This window comes from Mesoplodon bidens (genome assembly GCF_964165515.1).
Source record: "Mesoplodon bidens genome assembly, chromosome: 16".
Classification (NCBI taxonomy): domain Eukaryota; kingdom Metazoa; phylum Chordata; class Mammalia; order Artiodactyla; family Ziphiidae; genus Mesoplodon; species Mesoplodon bidens.
In genome coordinates this window covers 69,202,918-69,213,852 of record NC_138173.1, presented here as the reverse complement: position 1 = coordinate 69,213,852, position 10,935 = coordinate 69,202,918, and the positions used below count along the sequence as shown (strand labels likewise).

General features: G+C 38.7%; 1 protein-coding gene across 4 annotated transcripts in view; it reads right to left on the bottom strand.

Moving 5' to 3' along the window:
* Window positions 1-3,468: 3,468 nt before the first annotated feature.
* EFR3A (EFR3 homolog A) overlaps window positions 3,469-10,935 on the bottom strand; it is a 90,858-nt gene continuing 83,391 nt past the window's right edge. For all 4 annotated transcript variants that reach the window (XM_081258690.1, XM_081258693.1, XM_081258691.1 and 1 more), the window contains 2 exons: window positions 10,485-10,534; window positions 3,469-6,252 (listed from right to left, as the gene is read on the bottom strand). In XM_081258690.1, the coding sequence (XP_081114816.1) occupies window positions 6,147-6,252; window positions 10,485-10,534 (156 nt within the window). In that variant the 3' untranslated portion in view covers window positions 3,469-6,146. The remainder of the gene's footprint in view (window positions 6,253-10,484; window positions 10,535-10,935) is intronic.

The window sequence follows — 10,935 nt, the reverse complement described above, 5'->3', positions numbered from 1 at the left end:
AAGACCCTTGCACATGTGCATTGTGATGTTTGTCAGCTCACATCCGAATGTGTCTTTGGAGAAGGCAAACGAGGGGGTGGCTATATGTTTCCTGGAGTGCACTGTAGGGGCTCAATAAATATTCCCATCAACGTTTCTTTGTCTGGTTTGGTTTTGAAGATGCTGGTGCATGGATAGATGGCAAAGGTGAGATGGCAGAGGAACGGAGGGGGAAAAGGTATCTTCACTCCCCAGTCACTGAAATCACAGTCTTCTATTAAACAAATACAGAAGGGAGTATGTTTAATCAATCTTAGCAGATCACCTATGGGTCACCAATCACCCTCCAAAGACACATGCCAAGGACTGAGAGGACAGCTAATTCCGGTATGTTAGCAAGAGAATGGCCTCAGCCGCCTCCATGAAGAATCGCTGATAACCCTGTCTTGGGTCTGGCAATATGAAATTGACTTTTAAGAAAATGATAGGGTTTATCCCAGTGGCTGGAAGTGTGGGGGATGCCAATGCCCACTCGGACACAGACAAATATAATAGGAATTACAAAAAAAATGGAAATTATATCCCTCCACCCACCCACCCACCCACCCACCCGATAGTCATTGAGATTTTACTGTGCATCAGGCAAAAAGGCAACGTGCCTCCGGAATCCCCTTCAATATCTGATAAGGACACAAACTAGAGTTCACATCACATCCTTGGTTCTCTATTCCCATAAATCACGCGTCCTGCAGCGAGAAGATACAGGGTCCCCGACTGCTCCTCAGACAGGCGGGAAAGCAGAGCCTCTGAAGAGTTCGTGTTCGTGACCTTCTCATGGTGTGGGACTATCCTGACGTTAAAGAATTGAAAACCTTAAGAAATCAAAAGGTCGTGGTGCCAAGCCAGCAGCTGATACCGTTCCCTACCTTCCAGGGAAATCACCTGATGAGCACCTTTCGATGAATCCAACACATTGGAATCTTTTTTTTTTTTTTTTTTTTTTTGCGTGGCACGTGGGATCTTAGTTTCCCAACCAGGGATCTAACCCGTGCCCCCCACAGTGGAAGCGTGGAGTCTTAACCACTGGACTGCCAGAGAAGTCCCTCACGTTGGAATCTTTTGAATAAGATTTGAATGTGACCTTTTAAGTCACAGCTTAAATTTGGGTCCTCCCAGAAGCGGACCCTTAGACAAGGACTTGAGAGCAAGTGGTTTATTTGGAAAGTGCACGAAACGCTGAGGGGAGAGCAAAGGGATAAGACGACAGAGGAACAGTAGCCAGTGAAAGCTGCGTTACCAAGGCAGTTGCCCCTGGAAGTAGAATACGCATAGCGCACACACACACGCACACGCACACACACACACACACACACCCGGGAGAGGAGACAGACCACCTTCTATCAGATCAGTCTACTCCCATGGAGGGCGATGTCTCCTGCCTGCGGCACCTGGGGGCCGGAGGCTCTGGAGGCTGAGGAAGCCTTTAGGCAAAGAAATGCAGGTGAGACTGGCTGGCAGTCAGCGCGCAGGCACTACAGCGGTCAAGGCGAGGCGTGCCACCAACGGCACTCCCTTCCTTTAACCAGCAGGTGTGTGCTAAGTGTCCACTTCCCGTGGCCGGCACTGTGCTAGGCCGCCCACAGGTATGGTGACTGCCTGCCTTCTCCACACCTTCACCTGAGGCAGCTGAATGTTGCTGAATGAGAAAAGCAACTGAGCTGACCCCCTTCACTGGAAGCTCACGACCACAAAACCCTCAAACGGACGCTCAACCCTTTCTTAGTAAGCTGAGTTTTCTGCGCTCCAAGACAATTGTTTGGTCCCTTTCCTCCTCTCCTCAAGCCTTCCACACCTCCCCTTGCTCTCAGCTGAGAATTGTCCAGAGCGGAAGGGTCTGAGATTTTACCTTATTTGTAACTCAACAAGTTGGTCTGCATTTCATGGATGATGGCAGAAGATACGAGATGCTTGGGTCAGAGACAAAGGACTTTACTACTTACAGTAATGGCAGTAGCCTGAGTATGAGCATTTACGCTGGCTCCTCAAGCCCTGGGCCAATGCAAAGAGGGTCAGGTAACACCTACACACAGGGTGGGTTTCATTACATAGGGAGCCTAAAATATTTATAATTGGCCACAAGCCTGCCTCTTACCCCAGAAAAGAGATCATCTGTATTATACAGGACAAGAAGCATGTCTGTCCTTGGCTCCAAAGGGAGATGCCATCTCTGTGTTGCAAGTCTGTAGGATGTACTCTATCCTTAAAAAAGATAACCCAGAAGAAAGACAGTGTCTCTGTTCACAAGACATGCAGAAATGCAAGGCACGTGGCAACAATGACCTCACCTAATACTCCATTGAGAAAATTGAAGTTTTCCAGTGGGAATGTCCTGATCTTCTTGCCACCAAAGCTACAAAATTACTGGCGGTCTTTGTCTTCCTTCTTGTTTCAATGAAAAAAGTGTTCCTTATCCATATCAAAGGTCAATCCCTCCACCTACGCTCTGGGTACAGTACCCCCCTATTGCCTTTTCCAGGGCTTGATTCCTGCAAGTATTTCCTTTTTATTCTATATCAATTCATCCCTCTCTTCTTCTGTATCATTCTAATCAGCATGCAAACATGCCCTAAAGTCTCCCATCTTTAAAAAATCTCTCCCTTGGCTCATTAAACTAAGATGGTGGAAACATGAAATTATAAATCTGATGCTCCTAGATTTAGTCTTGGCCTTAAACGCCACACTAGGTGGTGCTACATTGGATATCTTTTGCCTGAGTTCACATCATCCAACCCTACCTTACTCCAGATCTTGCTGTGATAACCAGTTCCACCCAGGCTTCAACGTGCCTCATGCATGGGGGTGGAATCTGACAATGCCTGCCTTCTGTACCTCTATACTTCGTGCATGGGACACAGGACTTCTCTGAGAAAAAGGCATGGCACACCTTGGGAAACTGCCCAGCACTCAAGCACACACAATCCAAAAACGCGGGGGAGTTCATGTCAACAGGGCCACCCTTGACCATGAAGAACAGAAGCCGAGGATACATGCTTCCCCAGCTTTCATCATCTGGGTGGGCAGTTCTGAGATTATTTCATGAGACTCCTTAGACTGTCCAGTAGGATGGATCTCCAGTCACCTATGGTACTGGCAATTCATAAATAAACCCTCTTAATGAGCTTTTTCTCATTCCGCTTCACTGGTCCAGTCCCTTGCTGGGGTTCCCTGGAATCACTTCCCAGAGCAATTCCTACATGTAAGCCTTTGTCTCTGGCTCTGCTTTGGGAGAACCTAGGCTAAGTTACTGGCTTCCTGCAGTTATGGTTCTGATTCTTCCAATGTATGTGAGGATGAATCCATTTGGCAGCTTGACTTTCACTGAAGTTCTTCATTTTTAACTAAAGCAAAATAGTGAATACGTTTAATTTAATAAATGCAATGGCTATTACAAAAATGTATGTATACAGAAGTAATTTGATTTTGTTTTATTGCTTACATATGAATTGCACAGTGAATTGTTACATTTCAAAAAACTCAATTCATTACATTTAGTACATATATTGGCATGAATAAAACAAATTAGTACCATTTTCAGAAAGGAGGAAAAGAGATATTGAGAGGAAAGGGAAGTTAACTGCTGGTTAAGTACAGTGTTACGATTCTAAAAGATAATGAGTTCAGAAGTATTGAGGAAGTGTGTGTGGGTTTAGGCTAACTCCAATGACTATATAAGCAAAGACAACACAAGTATAGGAGGAACATTTCAATGTTAACTATTCAATGTCAAGGAAAAAAAATGAATGATATAAGCCACAGTATACAGCAAAAAGAGGATGATTAACAGTTTTTATTAAGAGTTTTAAATATCTACAAAAATAGAGCAATACAGTGAACTTCAACACATCCTAAACTTTCAGTATCCAAACTGTCTGTAATACAGTAGGCATACCTATGACGTGCAGGATCTCCTGCAATCTCCTGGAAGGGACAGAAAGCCTAAGAAAAGACCCCTCAATTCTTGGGGATCGTTGTTAACAAGACCAGTTCAGTAATCTAGGATCTACAGAAGTCTCCTGTGATTTAAAAACAACTACAACAGGAAGAAATCCCACAAAACCCAAATCTACAGTTTACAAAACAGACCAAGAGAGAGGTGTGATAAACATTAACTGAAATGGTTTTCCTTTACATGCTATACATGCATTTTTAAATCACAGAGAAACATGAAATTTTGTAGTACAGCAAAGTTTGTTTTGCATGAGTGCAAATGAATATATATCTTTTTTTCTTATACTATTAAATTATATATATTTTTTCATACAAAAGCACACAGTGTTAATCTATAAAATGACATCCAAGTGGATGATGATTGTTTTTGCATGTCCCCCTGCTTAGATTTTTACACAATCTTTCTTTAAAAATACAGAAGAAAAAAAGGGAAATTAAAAAAACATAAAACTTGGCCTATTAAATGGTGAAACATTTTACCTCGTCAAGAGGTAAAGGTGACAGTGACAGCTGCAGTGGGGCCATTTCACCCCCCAGGTGGTGACTCTGCACTATCACCTGGAAAACAACGTCTTGTTTATCTACAGTGAGTAAACCACCCAGGATGTCTGAGTATCATTTGATAGGTTTAAAAAGACTAGGATCTTCTGCAAGATGTTTCAAGATGCTGTACTTTGGTTTAAATATTCGAAAAAATTTTGAGTATGCTTGTTCTATTATTACTTCCTCACTTTTTTGTTTCTACTAAAGGTACCCAAATAATTGTAAACACCAAGTAATAAAATGCCTTTCTTCACTGCAATTTTTCAAACAAAATCTAAAGCTAAAATGCAATTGTTTTTTGGGTTACAATTTTTGATATGTATATTGTTTTATGTAAAAGGGAATCAAATCTGAAAAGGTAGTAGAATTATAAACAGATTATTTTATTAAAATGTCCTAAAAGAATTTTATGAGTTGCAAAGAAAATTGTTCGTCTTTGCCATGTGATAGAATTCACTAAAATTTACACAATTTTAAGAACACTGTTAAGTCTGTCAGCACATGTAATCTTGGTAGCTTAAATCAATACAAGCTTAAATTGACCATCTATAGCACACTTGATTGCTAAACCCATAGGCACTCTTCTCAAATGTAATATCACAAATCCTAAACAGAGATGCATACAAGTTGCAGTTCAAATCTTACAAACTGAAAGTCCATTCGGGGCATTTTTTGACTATAAGGATTTAAAAACTGCACAATATTAAAATGTAAATTAATATGCTCTCAACAGAAATCAAAATGTACACACTCTTCACAGGTGAACTAGTAGCTGTTTTAAATGTCCTTTTTTCCTATACTAAATATATAGCTCATTTAATTAATGGAGCCACAGCAAAATACTACTATAATTTCAAAGCATAGTCTGTAAACTAATACATCTAATGATGTAAAAAATATTGCACAGTTCCGTACTCCAAGAGCAAGCTCTAAGACTCTCAAGTAGAACGGTCAAACTTTTGGCAGAAAACACAGTATTACAAGAACTAGACACTTTAAATCTGAGATTTTAGGGTCATATTCTAGGAATATTACTCAGTAAATGTCATTTCCACAAACAAGTTGAGGAATGACTGTCACATATTGTTACAGCGAACGAACAGAGGGATGCCCACCACGACATCTAAAACATGGGGACAAAGAGCCACAGAACAGTTTTGCAGCTCCAGGATTAGGAATATATTTGTATGGTTTTGCTTTTGCAGATAAAGAAAAACAACAGCAATTCTAATCTTAAGCAGTTGCGTAGATGTCTAAGAAATACAGTAGACACTTCATACACCTTCAACCCTCTGAAGGCTTAATTTTTTTTTGAATTACATGTTTGTGAAAATTTTTTAATATACTATTTAACAATTAATGTGAGACCAATATATGTTCGATTTTAAAAGCCATCAGGAACCTCAAAAAAAATTAACATGGCATAAACCTATCTTCAAAAGTACTCTAAATCATATAATATAGCTGCAAAATATCTAATCTGATATGCCAAGCATTCGGTTAAAGATAAATTCCATCATAATTTTCAAGAAGTATGTTAACACACATTAAGTAAACCCTGAAAACTCAGCTTGGCCCTAATTCTTAGGCTTTATGCTGAGGTCTTCGTTAGCCACTCAGTACACACACAGATCTGGAAACTTCATCTCGTAGACCGGGACAGACTGGTATTGGGCGTGCCCAGAAGTAATGGTCAGTGTTCCTGATGGGCTGGGAGGAGGGCTGTAAAAGAGCAAGGCATTGTCAACAGGTGCATTGCAAAGCTGTTCACTTCACAGAGCACTCTCGCTACTACCTGCCAGCAGCGGAGTGAGGCTCCTTCATTGCAGGGATCAGTGTGATGGAATTGCGGGCCAGCTACACGGTGGCATGGCACATAGATCACAGTGGTACTGAGCTGTTTCTAAGTCTACACTAGACATTCTCCTCTGAATATATGTATATATAATTTTTACAGTGGGATTACGCTATACCCACTCATGTAGGCTTGCTTTGTTTCACTGGTAAAAAATCTTATATATACATATATTAACTTCTTTTGATGACCACCGCATGGTACTTCAATATATAGATATATTATAATTGATTTACTTCAACGGACAGATGTAGGTTCATTTTCATTTTTCATTATCATAAATAATGCTGACAGGTCTATTCTTATACATAATTTTATCCTGTCTCCTTGGTTTGTAGTCTTACACACAGAGAATTTCTGCATCAAAGTGTATTTACATTTTTGAGACTGGTACACATTGCCATAATACTGGCAATTCATACTTTCAACATCGGAGTGTACCCATCCTCTTATACCATTATAAATATTGGGTATAATCATTCTTTCTTGTTATTTTAATCTTTGGCACTCTGGCAGGCAAAAGGAATTCATTCTTTCTTTTATTTTCACATTTTGGGTTACTACTAATGCTACATACCTTTGTAGATTTAGTATCCATTCTGTGTTTCTTTTAAAACGAATTGTCTATTTGAGTCTACTGCCTGTATTTCTACTCAGATATTTTTCTTTTATCAGTTTCGGAAACTGATCTTTTATCATATGATACCAATGTTCTCCCCTCAATTCATTACTTCATTCTTATCTCGACCATAGATAAAGATACTGACACTTTCATCATTCAGAAAAGGTCCTTTGTGTCCTCAACCAATTTCTCCCTACTCCCACATACCCGTACACATACACCCACATCCAACAGTAACTATGTTCTGATCACTGTCACTGAAGGTTCGTGTCACTTGTTCTTGAATTTCACATGGTCTATACAGCTTATAGGAATGGTCCATACAAGCTATACTCATTTATGTTTGATTTCTTTTGCTCAATGCATTTTTAAAAATTTACCCCCAAAATGTGTTCCTTTTTACTGCTGAATAGTATTTCACTATACTAAGAGTGCCATTATTTGTTTACTCTCTCTCCATTCTCCTGTTGATGGGCATCTGGTAATTATGAAAAAAGCTGCTAAAACATTCATGTACATGTCTTTTTGTGAATCTAAGTTTTCATTTCTCTGGGCAAATACTGAGATACGGGATTACAGGATCAAGAGCAGGTATATGTTTAACTTTATAAGACACTGCCAAAGTTTTGCAAAGTGTACCAATTTATACTCCTATGAGCAATATATGTGAATTCTTCTATAATGTCCAATATACTATTAAGCCCATCCAATGACATTTTTTTTCTTTCAGATATTATAACATTCAGTTCTTGAACTACAATTTGGTTCTTTTTTTAGACTTTCCATTTCTCTCCTAAAATATACATATTTTTTCCTTTAAATTCTTTGATATGTGTGTGTGTTCTTTTAAGGTCACTGTCTACTAATTCCAACAATTGGATCAATCATCTGGGGGGCTGCTTATTCTTTTTCTGTATTTTCCTGCTCCTTTGCATTTCTTGTAATTTTTTTCTTATTGTACTAAGGTCAAAGTGAATGAAGGAACAATGGAAACTGAGATGTAATATTGCTTATTTTGTTTCTTTTCTCAAGCATACAAACTCTTTTCTCTATCTCATAGTTAGAATGAGGCAAATTAACAAGAGGAAATATATCAAATAGAAACTGAAAACCCTGAAGGTACACTAAGAAGTCTATTTCATTTCTCTGTATCATGTAAGGTACCCAAAACTACTACTTCCTAACTAGGTGACCTTGGATAAATTACCAAACTTCTACGTGAATCTGTTTCTACATTTGTAAAGTAAAAATAATCACTAAGTATTTTTAAAATCTGTTGTAAACACTAAATGAAAGAATGCACTTAGCACAGTGCCTAGAACACCGTAAGTGTTCAGTAAATAACTATTAGCAGTAAGGCTTAATAAATACAAATTATTAGTAGTAGTTGCAGTACCAATGAAACCAAATTAGTCATAGTACTTATTCTAAAATATTAAATCCATATAGTTATGATAGTGTGATTAAATGTAACATGGTGGTCTCTAGCAACATTTCTTTTAAGAACATGAGTTATGGATTTGAATTTTGATTATTTCCACTCACTGGCTGGATAAACTTCAGCAAGTTACTTTACTTCTCTAAGCCTCAGTGTCTTTACTTGGTCGGGGGGGAAGGATCTACCTAACTTTTCAGGACTGTGGGGAAGATTAGTAAAAGCAGCAGATATTTACTGTTACAATTAACAGGCATCAGAGAAGCTGTGGACAGGGAGTGTTGCCTGCCATTCCAGTTCTGCAAGATCAAGCCATCAGCCACTGCAGTCGCCTACAATGGTGCGCCCTGAGGGGAATTCAGGATGGAGAAAAACAGGGAGCATTCTGTTCTTTGGATACTGGCCCTAGACAGTTAAGATGCATATCTAAGGAATAATTTCAATGAACCCAGATCCTTGCACCTTCCCATGCATAGAAAAACACTAAAATCATCAACCTCAGATGTCTGCTCTTTGTGATTAGCAGTGATCTTTTGATGTTTGCCTACATGTTTTTTTCCAGCCAAAAACTCCTATATATCCTGGCTCCTCCCTTACTTCTTCGGGGCAGTTCCTCAGAGCTACCTGAGAGACCGTCTCCCGGGCTACAGTCCTCAGCAAGGTCCCCAAATAAAACTTAACTTCTCAACTTTTAGGTTGTGCATAAATGCCCACACCCAGCAATTTTCTTTGAATCTAAGGTATAGAGTATATTGCGTATTTTAGTCTGATTCTCTGTTCTGAACTTTTATAAATGAGTGATTCTCAACTTAGTCGGGGTGGGGGGCATTATTGGTGGTAAACGCCTAGAATAAGATGTTAAAGTGATGAAAACATGCTTTGTGTATGAAGGCAGGAAAATGGCTGGGGAAAAAAAAGCAAGTGAACTCGAGCATCTACCTGTTTATTCTGTTTATAAGGATACATACAGGGTTTGAAGCAAAACAGATTTAGTTAATCAAGTTGAAAATAAAAAAGATACGGCGATGTAAAAAAAAATTTCAGAAGCACAATTTCTATCTATGGCTCCTTTACTGTGCCACATTCTGCACAGACCAGTCTCCACACTGAAGTCAATATAAGAATATGCAGAGGTTCTTTCCTTAGGCGGAACGTGGAGCTTTTCTCTCCCTCTGTCATGTACTTCATTACTTAACAACCAACAGACACAGTAAAACCGATATTAGATGCCTTATGTTTTTGGAGCATAAGATACAACTGTTCAATGGTATCCACGGGGGATTGGTTCCTGGACCCTCCACACAGACCAAAATCCTTGGATGCTCAAGTCCCTTATATAAAATGGAGCAGTACTGGCATATGACCTACACACATCCTCCCTTATACTTTTCATCGTATCTAGATTATTTATAATACCTAATACAATGTGAATGCTATGTAAATAGTGCCAGCATGCAGAAAATTCAAGTTTTACTTTTTGGAACTTTCTGGGAATTCTTTTTTTCCCAAATATTTTTGATCCACAGTTGGTTGAATTTGCGAATGCAGAACCTGCGGATATGGAGGGCCGACTATAACTAATAACAGGACACAAATAGACATAACTTAGGAAAACTCAAGTAAAGTTTAATAATTCAAGTGAGCCATCTGCATAGGTAGAATCATTATTGCCCTGGAAAGAACTATGAGGTTGAACCATATAAAACTGTAGTTTTTATAGGTCACAATGGTTAAATCTGAGAAATTACCTTTTTAAACATATCATTAGAATAAGAGTCTTCCAATTACTCAAATGTCCTTATAGGACCATTTTAAAGGAATAAATGATCTAAAAAGGAAAGCTAGAAAAGCTAGAAGCCCCCTGGACAAGAAATGGTATCAGACAATCCAGTAAACAGAATAACCACTGAGGCAGAGACCTGTATGATCTTGTGTAATTACCCTAAATGAAAAGCACAATTACTTAAAAAGCCACAAATTTATAGGGATCTAATGGTTTCTATTTTGTTGCTTTATTGCTCTTGTAGTACCAAAACTCTTACCGTATGGTGAGTTCCAATATTTGAGCAAGTCTATCATGAAGCAAATTTGCCTACAAAGGAGAAAAAAAGTGTTAAGAATGGATCTATTATTTTCCAAATACCCATATGTAATAATACAAGTGTGATTTAAAGGACAAAGCATAACTCTAACTATTAAACTGATGGTACAGAATGCTTTAATGTTTTGGTTTTATCTGTCTCATACATTGGAATTTAATGTAAAGTTTCTCTTTTATTCCCTTCCTAGTCTCACTGGTAAAAACAAAATCGATAGACACACAAAATACCTACAGCAAAATCACTGAAAACCACTGCAAAAACAGTTTCAAAGCAATAACAATCGTTAACATTTAATTTGGGATCTGCCATTCCCATCAGCTGACATTATACAAAAAAATTATTTAGGCTTCATAGCTATGTCTTCAGTTTTCAGTCCCTATCAAATCCACTA